The sequence below is a fragment of the Pseudorasbora parva genome, chromosome 4, assembly GCF_024679245.1.
Source record: "Pseudorasbora parva isolate DD20220531a chromosome 4, ASM2467924v1, whole genome shotgun sequence".
NCBI lineage: Eukaryota > Metazoa > Chordata > Actinopteri > Cypriniformes > Gobionidae > Pseudorasbora > Pseudorasbora parva.
In genome coordinates, this window is record NC_090175.1 from 17,685,770 (window position 1) to 17,704,506 (window position 18,737).

The window sequence follows — 18,737 nt, forward strand, 5'->3', positions numbered from 1 at the left end:
AACTTCAGAAACTACAACACTTGCCTCAACAACAATGCCTACAACTTTAGAAACAACAACTGCAACTGAAACAACAAATACACCAACCACAACTGTTGTTTCAACAACAATTCCTACCACTCCAGAAACTTCAACAGCACCTCTAACAACCATGACTACAGCTGAACCCACAACATCAATTGACCTCACAACAACTCAGGCTTCCATAACCACAGTAGTGAGTACAGAAACAACACCTCTTAGTACAACATCACTGCCAACAACTTCAGAAAGTACAACAGCAGAAATTACATCCACAGCTTCAACAACTGCAACAACAGTTATAACTTCAGAAACTACAACACTTGCCTCAACAACAATGCCTACAACTTTAGAAACAACAACTGCAACTGAAACCACAAATACACCAACCACAACTGTTGTTTCAACAACAATTCCTACCACTCCAGAAACTTCAACTGCACCTCCAACAACCACGACTACAGCTGAACCCACAACATCAACTGACCTCACAACAACTCAGGCTTCCACAATTACAGTAATGAGTACAGAAACAACACCTCTTAGTACAACATCACTGCCAACAACTTCAGAAAGTACAACAGCAGAAATTACATCCACAGCTTCAACAACTGCAACAACAGTTATAACTTCAGAAACTACAACACTTGCCTCAACAACAATGCCTACAACTTTAGAAACAACAACTGCAACTGAAACAACAAATACACCAACCACAGCTGTTGTTTCAACAACAATTCCTACCACTCCAGAAACTTCAACTGCACCTCTAACAACCATGACTACAGCTGAACCCACAACATCAATTGACCTCACAACAACTCAGGCTTCCACAACCACAGTAGTGAGTACAGAAACAACACCTCTTAGTACAACATCACTGCCAACAACTTCAGAAAGTACAACAGCAGAAATCACATCCACAGCTTCAACAACTGCAACAACAGTTATAACTTCAGAAACTACAACACTTGCCTCAACAACAATGCCTACAACTTTAGAAACAACTGCAACTGCAACAACAAATACACCAACCACAACTGTTGTTTCAACAACAATTCCTACCACTCCAGAAACTTCAACAGCACCTCTAACAACCATGACTACAGCTGAACCCACAACATCAACTGACCTCACAACAACTCAGGCTTCCACAACCACAGTAGTGAGTACAGAAACAACCCCTCTTAGTACAACATCATTGCCAACAACTTCAGAAAGTACAACAGCAGAAATCACATCCACAGCTTCAACAACTGCAACAACAGTTATAACTTCAGAAACTACAACACTTGCATCAACAACAATGCCTACAACTTTAGAAACAACAACTGCAACTGAAACCACAAATACACCAACCACAACTGTTGTTTCAACAACAATTCCTACCACTCCAGAAACTTCAACTGCACCTCCAACAACCACGACTACAGCTGAACCCACAACATCAACTGACCTCACAACAACTCAGGCTTCCACAACTACAGTAATGAGTACAGAAACAACACCTCTTAGTACAACATCACTGCCAACAACTTCAGAAAGTACAACAGCAGAAATTACATCCACAGCTTCAACAACTGCAACAACAGTTATAACTTCAGAAACTACAACACTTGCCTCAACAACAATGCCTACAACTTTAGAAACAACAACTGCAACTGAAACAACAAATACACCAACCACAGCTGTTGTTTCAACAACAATTCCTACCACTCCAGAAACTTCAACTGCACCTCTAACAACCATGACTACAGCTGAACCCACAACATCAATTGACCTCACAACAACTCAGGCTTCCACAACCACAGTAGTGAGTACAGAAACAACACCTCTTAGTACAACATCACTGCCAACAACTTCAGAAAGTACAACAGCAGAAATCACATCCACAGCTTCAACAACTGCAACAACAGTTATAACTTCAGAAACTACAACACTTGCCTCAACAACAATGCCTACAACTTTAGAAACAACAACTGCAACTGAAACAACAAATACACCAACCACAACTGTTGTTTCAACAACAATTCCTACCACTCCAGAAACTTCAACTGCACCTCTAACAACCATGACTACAGCTGAACCCACAACATCAATTGGCCTTACAACAACTCAGGCTTCCACAACCACAGTAGTGAGTACAGAAACAACACCTCTTAGTACAACATCACTGCCAACAACTTCAGAAAGTACAACAGCAGAAATCACATCCACAGCTTCAACAACTGCAACAACAGTTATAACTTCAGAAACTACAACACTTGCCTCAACAACAATGCCTACAACTTTAGAACCAACAACTGCAACTGAAACAACAAATACCCCAACCACAACTGTTGTTTCAACAACAATTCCTACCACTCCAGAAACTTCAACTGCACCTCTAACAACCATGACTACAGCTGAACCCACAACATCAATTGACCTCCCAACAACTCAGGCTTCCATAACCACAGTAGTGAGTACAGAAACAACACCTCTTAGTACAACATCACTGCCAACAACTTCAGAAAGTACAACAGCAGAAATCACATCCACAGCTTCAACAACTGCAACAACAGTTATAACTTCAGAAACTACAACACTTGCCTCAACAACAATGCCTACAACTTTAGAAACAACTGCAACTGAAACAACAAATACACCAACCACAACTGTTGTTTCAACAACAATTCCTACCACTCCAGAAACTTCAACAGCACCTCTAACAACCATGACTACAGCTGAACCCACAACATCAATTGGCCTTACAACAACTCAGGCTTCCACAACCACAGTAGTGAGTACAGAAACAACACCTCTTAGTACAACATCACTGCCAACAACTTCAGAAAGTACAACAGCAGAAATCACATCCACAGCTTCAACAACTGCAACAACAGTTATAACTTCAGAAACTACAACACTTGCCTCAACAACAATGCCTACAACTTTAGAAACAACAACTGCAACTGAAACAACAAATACACCAACCACAACTGTTGTTTCAACAACAATTCCTACCACTCCAGAAACTTCAACTGCACCTCTAACAACCATGACTACAGCTGAACCCACAACATCAATTGGCCTTACAACAACTCAGGCTTCCACAACCACAGCAGTGAGTACAGAAAAAACACCTCTTAGTACAACATCACTGCCAACAACTTCAGAAAGTACAACAGCAGAAATCACATCCACAGCTTCAACAACTGCAACAACAGTTATAACTTCAGAAACTACAACACTTGCCTCAACAACAATGCCTACAACTTTAGAACCCACAACTGCAACTGAAACAACAAATACACCAACCACAACTGTTGTTTCAACAACAATTCCTACCACTCCAGAAACTTCAACTGCACCTCTAACAACCATGACTACAGCTGAACCCACAACATCAATTGGCCTTACAACAACTCAGGCTTCCACAACCACAGTAGTGAGTACAGAAACAACACCTCTTAGTACAACATCACTGCCAACAACTTCAGAAAGTACAACAGCAGAAATCACATCCACAGCTTCAACAACTGCAACAACAGTTATAACTTCAGAAACTACAACACTTGCCTCCACAACAATGCCTACAACTTTAGAACCAACAACTGCAACTGAAACAACAAATACACCAACCACAACTGTTGTTTCAACAACAATTCCTACCACTCCAGAAACTCCAACTGCACCTCTAACAACCATGACTACAGCTGAACCCACAACATCAATTGGCCTTACAACAACTCAGGCTTCCACAACCACAGTAGTGAGTACAGAAACAACACCTCTTAGTACAACATCACTGCCAACAACTTCAGAAAGTACAACAGCAGAAATGACATCCACAGCTTCAACAACTGCAACAACAGTTATAACTTCAGAAACTACAACACTTGCCTCAACAACAATGCCTACAACTTTAGAACCAACAACTGCAACTGAAACAACAAATACACCAACCACAACTGTTGTTTCAACAACAATTCCTACCACTCCAGAAACTTCAACTGCACCTCTAACAACCATGACTACAGCTGAACCCACAACATCAATTGGCCTTACAACAACTCAGGCTTCCACAACCACAGTAGTGAGTACAGAAACAACACCTCTTAGTACAACATCACTGCCAACAACTTCAGAAAGTACAACAGCAGAAATCACATCCACAGCTTCAACAACTGCAACAACAGTTATAACTTCAGAAACTACAACACTTGCCTCAACAACAATGCCTACAACTTTAGAAACAACAACTGCAACTGAAACAACAAATACACCAACCACAACTGTTGTTTCAACAACAATTCCTACCACTCCAGAAACTTCAACTGCACCTCTAACAACCATGACTACAGCTGAACCCACAACATCAATTGGCCTTACAACAACTCAGGCTTCCACAACCACAGTAGTGAGTACAGAAACAACACCTCTTAGTACAACATCACTGCCAACAACTTCAGAAAGTACAACAGCAGAAATCACATCCACAGCTTCAACAACTGCAACAACAGTTATAACTTCAGAAACTACAACACTTGCCTCAACAACAATGCCTACAACTTTAGAAACAACAACTGCAACTGAAACAACAAATACACCAACCACAACTGTTATTTCAACAACAATTCCTACCACTCCAGAAACTTCAACTGCACCTCTAACAACCATGACTACAGCTGAACCCACAACATCAATTGGCCTTACAACAACTCAGGCTTCCACAACCACAGTAGTGAGTACAGAAACAACACCTCTTAGTACAACATCACTGCCAACAACTTCAGAAAGTACAACAGCAGAAATTACATCCACAGCTTCAACAACTGCAACAACAGTTATAACTTCAGAAACTACAACACTTGCCTCAACAACAATGCCTACAACTTTAGAAACAACAACTTCAACTGAAACAACAAATACACCAACCACAACTGTTGTTTCAACAACAATTCCTACCACTCCAGAAACTTCAACTGCACCTCTAACAACCATGACTACAGCTGAACCCACAACATCAATTGGCCTTACAACAACTCAGGCTTCCACAACCACAGTAGTGAGTACAGAAACAACCCCTCTTAGTACAACATCACTGCCAACAACTTCAGAAAGTACAACAGCAGAAATCACATCCACAGCTTCAACAACTGCAACAACAGTTATAACTTCAGAAACTACAACACTTGCCTCAACAACAATGCCTACAACTTTAGAACCAACAACTGCAACTGAAACAACAAATACACCAACCACAACTGTTATTTCAACAACAATTCCTACCACTCCAGAAACTTCAACTGCACCTCTAACAACCATAACTACAGCTGAACCCACAACATCAATTGGCCTTACAACAACTCAGGCTTCCACAACCACAGTAGTGAGTACAGAAACAACACCTCTTAGTACAACATCACTGCCAACAACTTCAGAAAGTACAACAGCAGAAATTACATCCACAGCTTCAACAACTGCAACAACAGTTATAACTTCAGAAACTACAACACTTGCCTCAACAACAATGCCTACAACTTTAGAAACAACAACTTCAACTGAAACAACAAATACACCAACCACAACTGTTGTTTCAACAACAATTCCTACCACTCCAGAAACTTCAACTGCACCTCTAACAACCATGACTACAGCTGAACCCACAACATCAATTGGCCTTACAACAACTCAGGCTTCCACAACCACAGTAGTGAGTACAGAAACAACACCTCTTAGTACAACATCACTGCCAACAACTTCAGAAAGTACAACAGCAGAAATCACATCCAAAGCTTCAACAACTGCAACAACAGTTATAACTTCAGAAACTACAACACTTGCCTCAACAACAATGCCTACAACTTTAGAACCAACAACTGCAACTGAAACAACAAATACACCAACCACAACTGTTGTTTCAACAACAATTCCTACCACTCCAGAAACTTCAACTGCACCTCTAACAACCATGACTACAGCTGAACCCACAACATCAATTGGCCTTACAACAACTCAGGCTTCCACAACCACAGTAGTGAGTACAGAAACAACCCCTCTTAGTACAACATCACTGCCAACAACTTCAGAAAGTACAACAGCAGAAATCACATCCACAGCTTCAACAACTGCAACAACAGTTATAACTTCAGAAACTACAACACTTGCCTCAACAACAATGCCTACAACTTTAGAAACAACAACTGCAACTGAAACAACAAATACACCAACCACAACTGTTGTTTCAACAACAATTCCTACCACTCCAGAAACTTCAACTGCACCTCTAACAACCATGACTACAGCTGAACCCACAACATCAATTGGCCTTACAACAACTCAGGCTTCCACAACCACAGTAGTGAGTACAGAAACAACACCTCTTAGTACAACATCACTGCCAACAACTTCAGAAAGTACAACAGCAGAAATCACATCCACAGCTTCAACAACTGCAACAACAGTTATAACTTCAGAAACTACAACACTTGCCTCAACAACAATGCCTACAACTTTAGAACCAACAACTGCAACTGAAACAACAAATACACCAACCACAACTGTTGTTTCAACAACAATTCCTACCACTCCAGAAACTTCAACTGCACCTCTAACAACCATGACTACAGCTGAACCCACAACATCAATTGGCCTTACAACAACTCAGGCTTCCACAACCACAGTAGTGAGTACAGAAACAACACCTCTTAGTACAACATCACTGCCAACAACTTCAGAAAGTACAACAGCAGAAATCACATCCACAGCTTCAACAACTGCAACAACAGTTATAACTTCAGAAACTACAACACTTGCCTCAACAACAATGCCTACAACTTTAGAAACAACAAGTGCAACTGAAACAACAAATACACCAACCACAACTGTTGTTTCAACAACAATTCCTACCACTCCAGAAACTTCAACTGCACCTCTAACAACCATGACTACAGCTGAACCCACAAATACACCAACCACAACTGTTGTTTCAACAACAATTCCTACCACTCCAGAAACTTCAACTGCACCTCTAACAACCATGACTACAGCTGAACCCACAACATCAATTGGCCTTACAACAACTCAGGCTTCCACAACCACAGTAGTGAGTACAGAAACAACACCTCTTAGTACAACATCACTGCCAACAACTTCAGAAAGTACAACAGCAGAAATCACATCCAAAGCTTCAACAACTGCAACAACAGTTATAACTTCAGAAACTACAACACTTGCCTCAACAACAATGCCTACAACTTTAGAACCAACAACTGCAACTGAAACAACAAATACACCAACCACAACTGTTGTTTCAACAACAATTCCTACCACTCCAGAAACTTCAACTGCACCTCTAACAACCATGACTACAGCTGAACCCACAACATCAATTGGCCTTACAACAACTCAGGCTTCCACAACCACAGTAGTGAGTACAGAAACAACCCCTCTTAGTACAACATCACTGCCAACAACTTCAGAAAGTACAACAGCAGAAATCACATCCACAGCTTCAACAACTGCAACAACAGTTATAACTTCAGAAACTACAACACTTGCCTCAACAACAATGCCTACAACTTTAGAAACAACAACTGCAACTGAAACAACAAATACACCAACCACAACTGTTGTTTCAACAACAATTCCTACCACTCCAGAAACTTCAACTGCACCTCTAACAACCATGACTACAGCTGAACCCACAACATCAATTGGCCTTACAACAACTCAGGCTTCCACAACCACAGTAGTGAGTACAGAAACAACACCTCTTAGTACAACATCACTGCCAACAACTTCAGAAAGTACAACAGCAGAAATCACATCCACAGCTTCAACAACTGCAACAACAGTTATAACTTCAGAAACTACAACACTTGCCTCAACAACAATGCCTACAACTTTAGAACCAACAACTGCAACTGAAACAACAAATACACCAACCACAACTGTTGTTTCAACAACAATTCCTACCACTCCAGAAACTTCAACTGCACCTCTAACAACCATGACTACAGCTGAACCCACAACATCAATTGGCCTTACAACAACTCAGGCTTCCACAACCACAGTAGTGAGTACAGAAACAACACCTCTTAGTACAACATCACTGCCAACAACTTCAGAAAGTACAACAGCAGAAATCACATCCACAGCTTCAACAACTGCAACAACAGTTATAACTTCAGAAACTACAACACTTGCCTCAACAACAATGCCTACAACTTTAGAAACAACAACTGCAACTGAAACAACAAATACACCAACCACAACTGTTGTTTCAACAACAATTCCTACCACTCCAGAAACTTCAACTGCACCTCTAACAACCATGACTACAGCTGAACCCACAACATCAATTGGCCTTACAACAACTCAGGCTTCCACAACCACAGTAGTGAGTACAGAAACAACACCTCTTAGTACAACATCACTGCCAACAACTTCAGTAAGTACAACAGCAGAAATCACATCCACAGCTTCAACAACTGCAACAACAGTTATAACTTCAGAAACTACAACACTTGCCTCAACAACAATGCCTACAACTTTAGAACCAACAACTGCAACTGAAACAACAAATACACCAACCACAACTGTTGTTTCAACAACAATTCCTACCACTCCAGAAACTTCAACTGCACCTCTAACAACCATGACTACAGCTGAACCCACAACATCAATTGGCCTTACAACAACTCAGGCTTCCACAACCACAGTAGTGAGTACAGAAACAACACCTCTTAGTACAACATCACTGCCAACAACTTCAGAAAGTACAACAGCAGAAATCACATCCACAGCTTCAACAACTGCAACAACAGTTATAACTTCAGAAACTACAACACTTGCCTCAACAACAATGCCTACAACTTTAGAAACAACAACTGCAACTGAAACAACAAATACACCAACCACAACTGTTGTTTCAACAACAATTCCTACCACTCCAGAAACTTCAACTGCACCTCTAACAACCATGACTACAGCTGAACCCACAACATCAATTGGCCTCCCAACAGCTCAGGCTTCCATAACCACAGTAGTGAGTACAGAAACAACCCCTCTTAGTACAACATCACTGCCAACAACTTCAGAAAGTACAACAGCAGAAATCACATCCACAGCTTCAACAACTGCAACAACGGTTATAACTTCAGAAACTACAACACTTGCCTCAACAACAATGCCTACAACTTTAGAACCAACAACTGCAACTGAAACAACAAATACACCAAACACAACTGTTGTTTCAACAACAATTCCTACCACTCCAGAAACTTCAACTGCACCTCTAACAACCATGACTACAGCTGAACCCACAACATCAATTGGCCTTACAACAACTCAGGCTTCCACAACCACAGTAGTGAGTACAGAAACAACACCTCTTAGTACAACATCACTGCCAACAACTTCAGAAAGTACAACAGCAGAAATTACATCCACAGCTTCAACAACTGCAACAACAGTTATAACTTCAGAAACTACAACACTTGCCTCAACAACAATGCCTACAACTTTAGAAACAACAACTGCAACTGAAACAACAAATACACCAACCACAACTGTTGTTTCAACAACAATTCCTACCACTCCAGAAACTTCAACTGCACCTCTAACAACCATGACTACAGCTGAACTCACAACATCAATTGGCCTCCCAACAGCTCAGGCTTCCACAACCACAGTAGTGAGTACAGAAACAACACCTCTTAGTACAACATCACTGCCAACAACTTCAGAAAGTACAACAGCAGAAATTACATCCACAGTTTCAACAACTGCAACAACAGTTATAACTTCAGAAACTACAACACTTGCCTCAACAACAATGCCTACAATTTTAGAACCAACAACTGCAACTGAAACAACAAATACACCAACCACAACTGTTGTTTCAACAACAATTCCTACCACTCCAGAAACTTCAACTGCACCTCTAACAACCATGACTACAGCTGAACCCACAACATCAATAGGCCTTACAATAACTCAGGCTTCCACAACCACAGTAGTGAGTACAGAAACAACACCTCTTAGTACAACATCACTGCCAACAACTTCAGAAAGTACAACAGCAGAAATGACATCCACAGCTTCAACAACTGCAACAACAGTTATAACTTCAGAAACTACAACACTTGCCTCAACAACAATGCCTACAACTTTAGAACCAACAACTGCAACTGAAACAACAAATACACCAACCACAACTGTTGTTTCAACAACAATTCCTACCACTCCAGAAACTTCAACTGCACCTCTAACAACCATGACTACAGCTGAACCCACAACATCAATTGGCCTTACAACAACTCAGGCTTCCACAACCACAGTAGTGAGTACAGAAACAACACCTCTTAGTACAACATCACTGCCAACAACTTCAGAAAGTACAACAGCAGAAATCACATCCAAAGCTTCAACAACTGCAACAACAGTTATAACTTCAGAAACTACAACACTTGCCTCAACAACAATGCCTACAACTTTAGAAACAACAACTGCAACTGAAACAACAAATACACCAACCACAACTGTTGTTTCAACAACAATTCCTACCACTCCAGAAACTTCAACTGCACCTCTGACAACCATGACTACAGCTGAACCCACAACATCAATTGGCCTTACAACAACTCAGGCTTCCACAACCAGAGTAGTGAGTACAGAAACAACACCTCTTAGTACAACATCACTGCCAACAACTTCAGAAAGTACAACAACAGAACTCACACCCACAGCTTCAACAACTGCAACAACAGTTATAACTTCAGAAACTACAACACTTGCCTCAACAACAATGCCTACAACTTTAGAACCAACAACTGCAACTGAAACAACAAATACACCAACCACAACTGTTGTTTCAACAACAATTCCTACCACTCCAGAAACTTCAACTGCACCTCTAACAACCATGACTACAGCTGAACCCACAACATCAATTGGCCTTACAACAACTCAGGCTTCCACAACCACAGTAGTGAGTACAGAAACAACACCTCTTAGTACAACATCACTGCCAACAACTTCAGAAAGTACAACAGCAGAAATTACATCCACAGCTTCAACAACTGCAACAACAGTTATAACTTCAGAAACTACAACACTTGCCTCAACAACAATGCCTACAACTTTAGAAACAACAACTTCAACTGAAACAACAAATACACCAACCACAACTGTTGTTTCAACAACAATTCCTACCACTCCAGAAACTTCAACTGCACCTCTAACAACCATGACTACAGCTGAACCCACAACATCAATTGACCTCCCAACAACTCAGGCTTCCATAACCACAGTTGTACGTACAGAAACAACACCTCTTATTTCAACATCGCTGCCAAAAACTTCAGAAAGTACAACAGCTGAAACTATATCTACAGCTCCAACAACTGAAACAGCAGATATAACTTCAGAAACTACAACACCTGCTTTAACAACAATGCCTACAACTTCAAAAACAACAATTGCATCCACATCCCCAACTGTTGCTTCAACAACAATTTCTACAACTTCAAGTCTTGCATCAACATCAGTTCCTACAAGTTCTGCTTCTACAACCATGTACTTTCTTCCCACTACAACATCAGCTGTAACATCATCTGAATCTGCAATTACAAGCCTGGCTCAAACAACAATGGCTCCTACAACAACAAGTACTGAACCTTTCACAACCACAGTTGTGACCACAGAAACCACAATTTTTACTTCACCATCAACATCTGTAACATCAGAAAGTACCACTGCACATGCACCAACACCTACAACCACAACTGCAGCTTCCACAACAGCAATAGAGCCTGCCACTACTACATCAGCTGCAACCTCATCTGAAGCTCCAACAACAAGTAACAATCCTACAACTGAACTTCAAACTCCAACTTCAGCTCAAAGCACAAACACATTCACAACAACAACTGCATTCCAAATAACAACTGCACCTTTATCAAGCACAACTGCTGCTTTTACTAATACAGCTCCAGCTATAAGCCAAACAACACTTACCACACCTGCACCTCCAATAATCACAACTGTTTCTCCAGAAAACATAACTGTTGCTGTAACAATTATGCCTATCTCCACAACGCATGTAACTATATCCCTAACTTCAACTCCAACAAAAACAACTGAACCTCCAAGATCAACTGCATCCATGACAACCATGACTGCTCTTCCCACCACTACAATTCCAGCTGATATCTCAACTACGTTTCCAAGTACAACAGCAACTCAAACAACAACTACATTTAAAGAAACTACAGGTCTGTTTAGCACAACTGTAGCTTTTACCAGCACATCTCCTGCTCTATCCACACTGGCACTTTCAACAACTTCAAGTTCAATCCCAACAACCAACACTGTGTCTTGGGCAAACTTGAATTCAGAAACTACATCAACAACTACAACTGGAATTATTACAGGTCTCACAACTACAGAATTTCCATTAGTGATTCCAGTGACATTACCAGGTCTAGAAATCCAGAAACCATCACCCACAATTTCAGTTCAAACATCAATAGAAACAACATCATCAGCATCGGCAACTAATATGACGGGCAATGCAATAGTCACAACCAAACTGGTATTCTCATCCATGTCATCCGTGCCGACTGAGTCTCTTGTCCTTGGTGCTATCAACATTCTTATGAAATCCAATCAGTCACAGCTCAATGAATCACTGAAGGTGGTGAATTACACTTATGAGAGTAAGTTTTATCATTGAATTAAAAAGTATTTAAAAACTAAATGTTAATATGTGATTTATAATAAACTTTAACTGAATAAATATTTGTTGCCAACAGAAATCTCTGAAACCTCCTATGCCGTCGTCATTAAATTTAGTCTGAGTAACATCAGCATGTCTGAAGTCCCTGAGCTCAGAAACAACACCTACAAGCAAGTGCAGGATGTCGTCAATTATGCGGTAAACATTCTTCATTAATGGACATATTTATGTGAGAAATATAAAGCTTCTTCTGAGTTTAATTAATTTTTTTATTTTCTTCTGCAGCTGAACACTCTTCTAAATGAACCTAGCAGTCCAACTTTTCAACCCAAATCATCCAACTTCACGTAAGATGCAATCTGACTTTGAAATATTCATGTTTTCTTTGCACATTTTAGATGAATAAAGACATTTTTTTTAAAAAAATCTCTTTTTCTAGGTAATTCTCATACATTGTTTTGTAATATTTATGAATTGAAGTACTTAAACAATGTCTTCTGTTTTTCTCACAGGAGCTCTTCAAACCAGATTGATGGCAGTATGGCATACACCGTCCAGGATGGAGATATCATAAAACCAGTCAGCTTCCTGAATCTACTTCACTCACAACTAGGTATGTCAATAATTATGAAATATGGCTATACAACATTATAAAAGTACAAAAGAAGACTTTTGCTGTAAATCATAAAAGACTAATTGTTTTTCTTTTGACAATGATTGCAGATCTGACCACTACAACAGTGTTTCCAGAATCAACAACCGGTTCCTCTGTGGCTCCTCCAAATCTAATGTAGGTGTTGATTTTCTATTTTGAGATCTAGCAGTCAGTCATGGAGTAATTTTATTGCAAAATGAGAAATATATTAAACAAATGCTGTTCTTTACAGATCTGGTCCAGCAGTGGTCACAAGCGTGCTGTTGTTCAACTCTTCATCTCCAGTCCCCAGTGAAGCTCTGGTCCTCAGTGCCATCAACACTCTCCGGCAAAGCAGGGAATCAAAGTTTAATGATTCAGTGAAGTTGGTGGATGTCACCTATCAGAGTAAGTTTCGTTATCTTGAATTTAGAAATATTTCAAATAAAAATGTTTCAACCAGTGATGTAATGTCAAAGTTTGACTGAATAAAAATGTGTGATTCTTTGCCAACAGAAATCTCTGAAACCTCCTATGCCGTCATCATTAAGTTTAGTCTGAGTAACATCAGCATGTCTGAAGTCCCTGAGCTCAGAAACAACACCTACAAGCAAATGCAGGATGTCGTCAATAATGCGGTAAACATTCATCATTAAATGAACACATTAATGGGACAAATATAAAGCTTCTTCAGAGTTTAATGAATGGTTTGATTTTCTTCTGCAGCTGAACACTCTTCTGAATGAACCTAGCAGTCCAACTTTTCAACCCAAATCATCTAACTTCACGTAAGATACAATCTGACTTTGAAATATTCAGGTTGTCTTTGCACATTTTAGTTTTATAAAGCCATCCAATATTAAACATACTTTTTCTAGGTAATTCTCATATATTGTTTTGTAATTTTTATGAATTGAAGTACTTAAACAATGCTTTCTGTTTTTCCCACAGGAGCTCTTCAAACCAGATTGATGGCAGTATGGCATATACCGTCCAGGATGGAGATACCATAAAACCAGTCAGCTTCCTGAATCTACTTCACTCACAATTGGGTATGTCAATAATTATGAAATATGGCTATACAATATTATAAAAGTACAAAAAAAGACTTTTGCTGTAAATCATAAAAGACTAATTGTTTTTCTTTTGACAATGATTGCAGATCTGACCACTACAACAGTGTTTCCAGAATCAACAACCGGTTCCTCTGTGGCTCCTCCAAATCTAATGTAGGTGTTGATTTTCTATTTTGAGAACTAGCAGTCAGTCATGTAGTAATTTTATTGCAAAATGAGAAATATATTAAACAAATGCTGTGCTCTTTGCAGATCTGGTTCAGCAGTGGTCACAAGCGTGCTGTTGTTCAACTCTTCATCTCCAGTCCCCGGTGAAGCTCTGGTCCTCAGTGCCATCAACACTCTCCGGCAAAGCAGGGAATCAAAGCTCAATGATTCAGTGAAGTTGGTGGATGTCACCTATCAGAGTAAGTTTCGTTATCTTGAATTTAAAAATATTTCAAGTAAAAATGTTTCAACCAGTGATGTAATGTCAAGGTTGATTCAATAAAAAATTGTGATTCTTTGCCAACAGAAATCTCTGAAACCTCCTATGCCGTCATCATTAAGTTTAGTCTGAGTAACATCAGCATGTCTGAAGTCCCTGAGCTCAGAAACAACACCTACAAGCAAGTGCAGGATGTCGTCAATAATGCGGTAAACATTCATTATTAAATGAACACATTAATGGGACAAATATAAAGCTTCTTCAGAGTTTAATGAATGGTTTGATTTTCTTCTGCAGCTGAACACTCTTCTGAATGAACCTAGCAGTCCAACTTTTCAACCCAAATCATCTAACTTCACGTAAGATGCAATCTGACTTTGAAATATTCAGGTTGTCTTTGCACATTTTAGATTTATAAAGCCATCCAAAGCAAAAAAAAAAACTTATTGTAGGTAATTATCTTACATTGTTTGTAATATTTATGAATTGAAGTACTTAAACAATGTCTTCTGTTTTTCCCACAGGAGCTCTTCAAACCAGATTGATGGCAGTATGGCATACACCTTCCAGGATGGAGATACCATAAAACCAGTCAGCTTCCTGAATCTACTTCACTCACAACTGGGTATGTCAATAATTATGAAATATTGCTATAAAATATTATAAAAGTACAAAAAAAAAGACTTTTGCTGTAAATCATAAAAGACTCATTGTTTTTCTTTTGACAATGATTGCAGATCTGACCACTACAACAGTGTTTCCAGAATCAACAACCGGTTCCTCTGTGGCTCCTCCAAATCTAATGTAGGTGTTGATTTTCTATTTTGAGAACTAGCAGTCAGTCATGTAGTAATTTTATTGCAAAATGAGAAATATATTAAACAAATGCTGTGCTCTTTACAGATCTGGTTCAGCAGTGGTCACAAGCGTGCTGTTGTTCAACTCTTCATCTCCAGTCCCCAGTGAAGCTCTGGTCCTCAGTGCCATCAACACTCTCCGGCAAAGCAGGGAATCAAAGCTCAATGATTCAGTGAAGTTGGTGGATGTCACCTATCAGAGTAAGTTTCGTTATCTTGAATTTAAAAATATTTCAAGTAAAAATGTTTCAACCAGTGATGTAATGTCAAGGTTGATTCAATAAAAAATTGTGATTCTTTGCCAACAGAAATCTCTGAAACCTCCTATGCCGTCATCATTAAGTTTAGTCTGAGTAACATCAGCATGTCTGAAGTCCCTGAGCTCAGAAACAACACCTACAAGCAAGTGCAGGATGTCGTCAATAATGCGGTAAACATTCATTATTAAATGAACACATTAATGGGACAAATATAAAGCTTCTTCAGAGTTTAATGAATGGTTTGATTTTCTTCTGCAGCTGAACACTCTTCTGAATGAACCTAGCAGTCCAACTTTTCAACCCAAATCATCTAACTTCACGTAAGATGCAATCTGACTTTGAAATATTCAGGTTGTCTTTGCACATTTTAGATTTATAAAGCCATCCAAAGCAAAAAAAAATACTTATTGTAGGTAATTATCTTACATTGTTTGTAATATTTATGAATTGAAGAACTTAAACAATGTCTTCTGTTTTTCCCACAGGAGCTCTTCAAACCAGATTGATGGCAGTATGGCATACACCTTCCAGGATGGAGATACCATAAAACCAGTCAGCTTCCTGAATCTACTTCACTCACAACTGGGTATGTCAATAATTATGAAATATTGCTATAAAATATTATAAAAGTACAAAAAAAAAGACTTTTGCTGTAAATCATAAAAGACTCATTGTTTTTCTTTTGACAATGATTGCAGATCTGACCACTACAACAGTGTTTCCAGAATCAACAACCGGTTCCTCTGTGGCTCCTCCAAATCTAATGTAGGTGTTGATTTTCTATTTTGAGAACTAGCAGTCAGTCATGGAGTAATTTTATTGCAAAATGAGAAATATATTAAACAAATGCTGTGCTCTTTGCAGATCTAGTCCAGCAGTGGTCACAAGCGTGCTGTTGTTCAACTCTTCATCTCCAGTCCCCAGTGAAGCTCTGGTCCTCAGTGCCATCAACACTCTCCGGCAAAGCAGGGAATCAAAGCTCAATGATTCAGTGAAGGTCCTGAATGTCACCTATCAGAGTAAGTTTCGTTATCTTGAATTTAAAAATATTTCAAATAAAAATGTTTCAACCAGTGATGTAATGTCAAGGTTGATTCAATAAAAATGTTTGATTCTTTGCCAACAGAAATCTCTGAAACCTCCTATGCCGTCATCATTAAGTTTAGTCTGAGTAACATCAGCATGTCTGAAGTCCCTGAGCTCAGAAACAACACCTACAAGCAAGTGCAGGATGTCGTCAATAATGCGGTAAACATTCATCATAAAATGAACACATTAATGGGACAAATATAAAGCTTCTTCAGAGTTTAATGAATGGCTTGATTTTCTTCTGCAGCTGAACACTCTTCTGAATCAAACAAGCGATCAAACTTTACAACCCAAATCATCTAACTTCACGTAAGATACAATCTGACTTTGAAATATTCAGGTTGTCTTTGCACATTTTAGATTTATGAAGCCATCCAATATTAAACATACTTTTTCTAGGTAATTCTCAGACATTGTTTTGTAATATTTATGAATTGAAGTACTTAAACAATGTCTTCTGTTTTTCCCACAGGAGCTCTTCAAACCAGATTGATGGCAGTATGGCATACACCGTCCAGGATGGAGATGTCATAAAACCAGTCAGCTTCCTGAATCTACTTCACTCACAAATGGGTATGTCAATAATTATGAAATATGGCTATACAATATTATAAAAGTACAAAAAAACACTTTTGCTGTAAATCACAAAAGACTAATTGTTTTTCTTTTGACAATGATTGCAGATCTGACCACTACAACAGTGTTTCCAGAATCAACAACCGGTTCCTCTGTGGCTCCTCCAAATCTAATGTAGGTGTTGATTTTCTATTTTGAGATCTAGCAGTCAGTCATGGAGTAATTTTATTGCAAAATGAGAAATATATTAAACAAATGCTGTGCTCTTTACAGATCTGGTTCAGCAGTGGTCACAAGCACACTGTTGTTCAACTCTTCATCTCCAGTCCCCAGTGAAGCTCTGGTCCTCAGTGCCATCAACACTCTCCGGCAAAGCAGGGAATCAAAGTTTAATGACTCAGTGAAGGTGGTGGATGTCACCTATCAGAGTAAGTTTCGTTATCTTGAATTTAAAAATATTTCAAATAAAAATGTTTCAACCAGTGATATAATGTCAAGGTTTGACTGAATAAAAATGTGTAATTCTTTGCCAACAGAAATCTCTGAAACCTCCTATGCCATCATCATTACGTTTAGTCTGAGTAACATCAGCATGTCTGAAGTCCCTGAGCTCAGAAACAACACCTACAAGCAAATGCAGGATGTAGTCAATAATGCGGTAAACATTCATCATTAAAAAAAATTAGTCTGAATGTGATATAAAACTTCTTCAAAGATTAATGAATGGCTTGATTTTCTTCTGCAGCTGAACACTCTTCTGAATCAAACAAGCGATCAAACTTTACAACCCAAATCATCTAACTTCACGTAAGATACAATCTGACTTTGAAATATTCATGTTGTCTTTGCACATTTTAGATTTATAAAGCCATCCAATATTAAACATAATTTTTGTAGGTAATTCTCATATATTGTTTTGTAATATTTATGAATTGAAGTACTTAAACAATGTCTTCTGTTTTTCTCACAGGAGCTCTTCAAACCAGATTGATGGCAGTATGGCATACACCGTCCAGGATGGAGATACCATAAAACCAGTCAGCTTCCTGAATCTACTTCACTCACAACTG

The 18,737-nt window shown here is 39.1% G+C and overlaps 1 protein-coding gene across 1 annotated transcript in view; it reads left to right on the forward strand.

Moving 5' to 3' along the window:
* The window catches only part of LOC137073779 (uncharacterized), a 48,286-nt gene that overhangs the window by 14,438 nt on the left and 15,111 nt on the right, over positions 1–18,737 (forward strand). The window contains exons 2-29 of the mRNA XM_067442487.1: positions 5,952–6,098; positions 11,406–12,728; positions 12,825–12,946; positions 13,034–13,095; positions 13,261–13,361; positions 13,472–13,538; positions 13,636–13,790; positions 13,899–14,020; positions 14,109–14,170; positions 14,334–14,434; positions 14,545–14,611; positions 14,711–14,865; positions 14,973–15,094; positions 15,183–15,244; positions 15,410–15,510; positions 15,623–15,689; positions 15,789–15,943; positions 16,051–16,172; positions 16,261–16,322; positions 16,488–16,588; positions 16,701–16,767; positions 16,867–17,021; positions 17,129–17,250; positions 17,339–17,400; positions 17,564–17,664; positions 17,775–17,841; positions 17,941–18,095; positions 18,204–18,325. Of these exons, the coding sequence (XP_067298588.1) occupies positions 5,952–6,098; positions 11,406–12,728; positions 12,825–12,946; positions 13,034–13,095; positions 13,261–13,361; positions 13,472–13,538; positions 13,636–13,790; positions 13,899–14,020; positions 14,109–14,170; positions 14,334–14,434; positions 14,545–14,611; positions 14,711–14,865; positions 14,973–15,094; positions 15,183–15,244; positions 15,410–15,510; positions 15,623–15,689; positions 15,789–15,943; positions 16,051–16,172; positions 16,261–16,322; positions 16,488–16,588; positions 16,701–16,767; positions 16,867–17,021; positions 17,129–17,250; positions 17,339–17,400; positions 17,564–17,664; positions 17,775–17,841; positions 17,941–18,095; positions 18,204–18,325 (4,127 nt within the window). The remainder of the gene's footprint in view (positions 1–5,951; positions 6,099–11,405; positions 12,729–12,824; positions 12,947–13,033; positions 13,096–13,260; positions 13,362–13,471; positions 13,539–13,635; positions 13,791–13,898; positions 14,021–14,108; positions 14,171–14,333; positions 14,435–14,544; positions 14,612–14,710; positions 14,866–14,972; positions 15,095–15,182; positions 15,245–15,409; positions 15,511–15,622; positions 15,690–15,788; positions 15,944–16,050; positions 16,173–16,260; positions 16,323–16,487; positions 16,589–16,700; positions 16,768–16,866; positions 17,022–17,128; positions 17,251–17,338; positions 17,401–17,563; positions 17,665–17,774; positions 17,842–17,940; positions 18,096–18,203; positions 18,326–18,737) is intronic.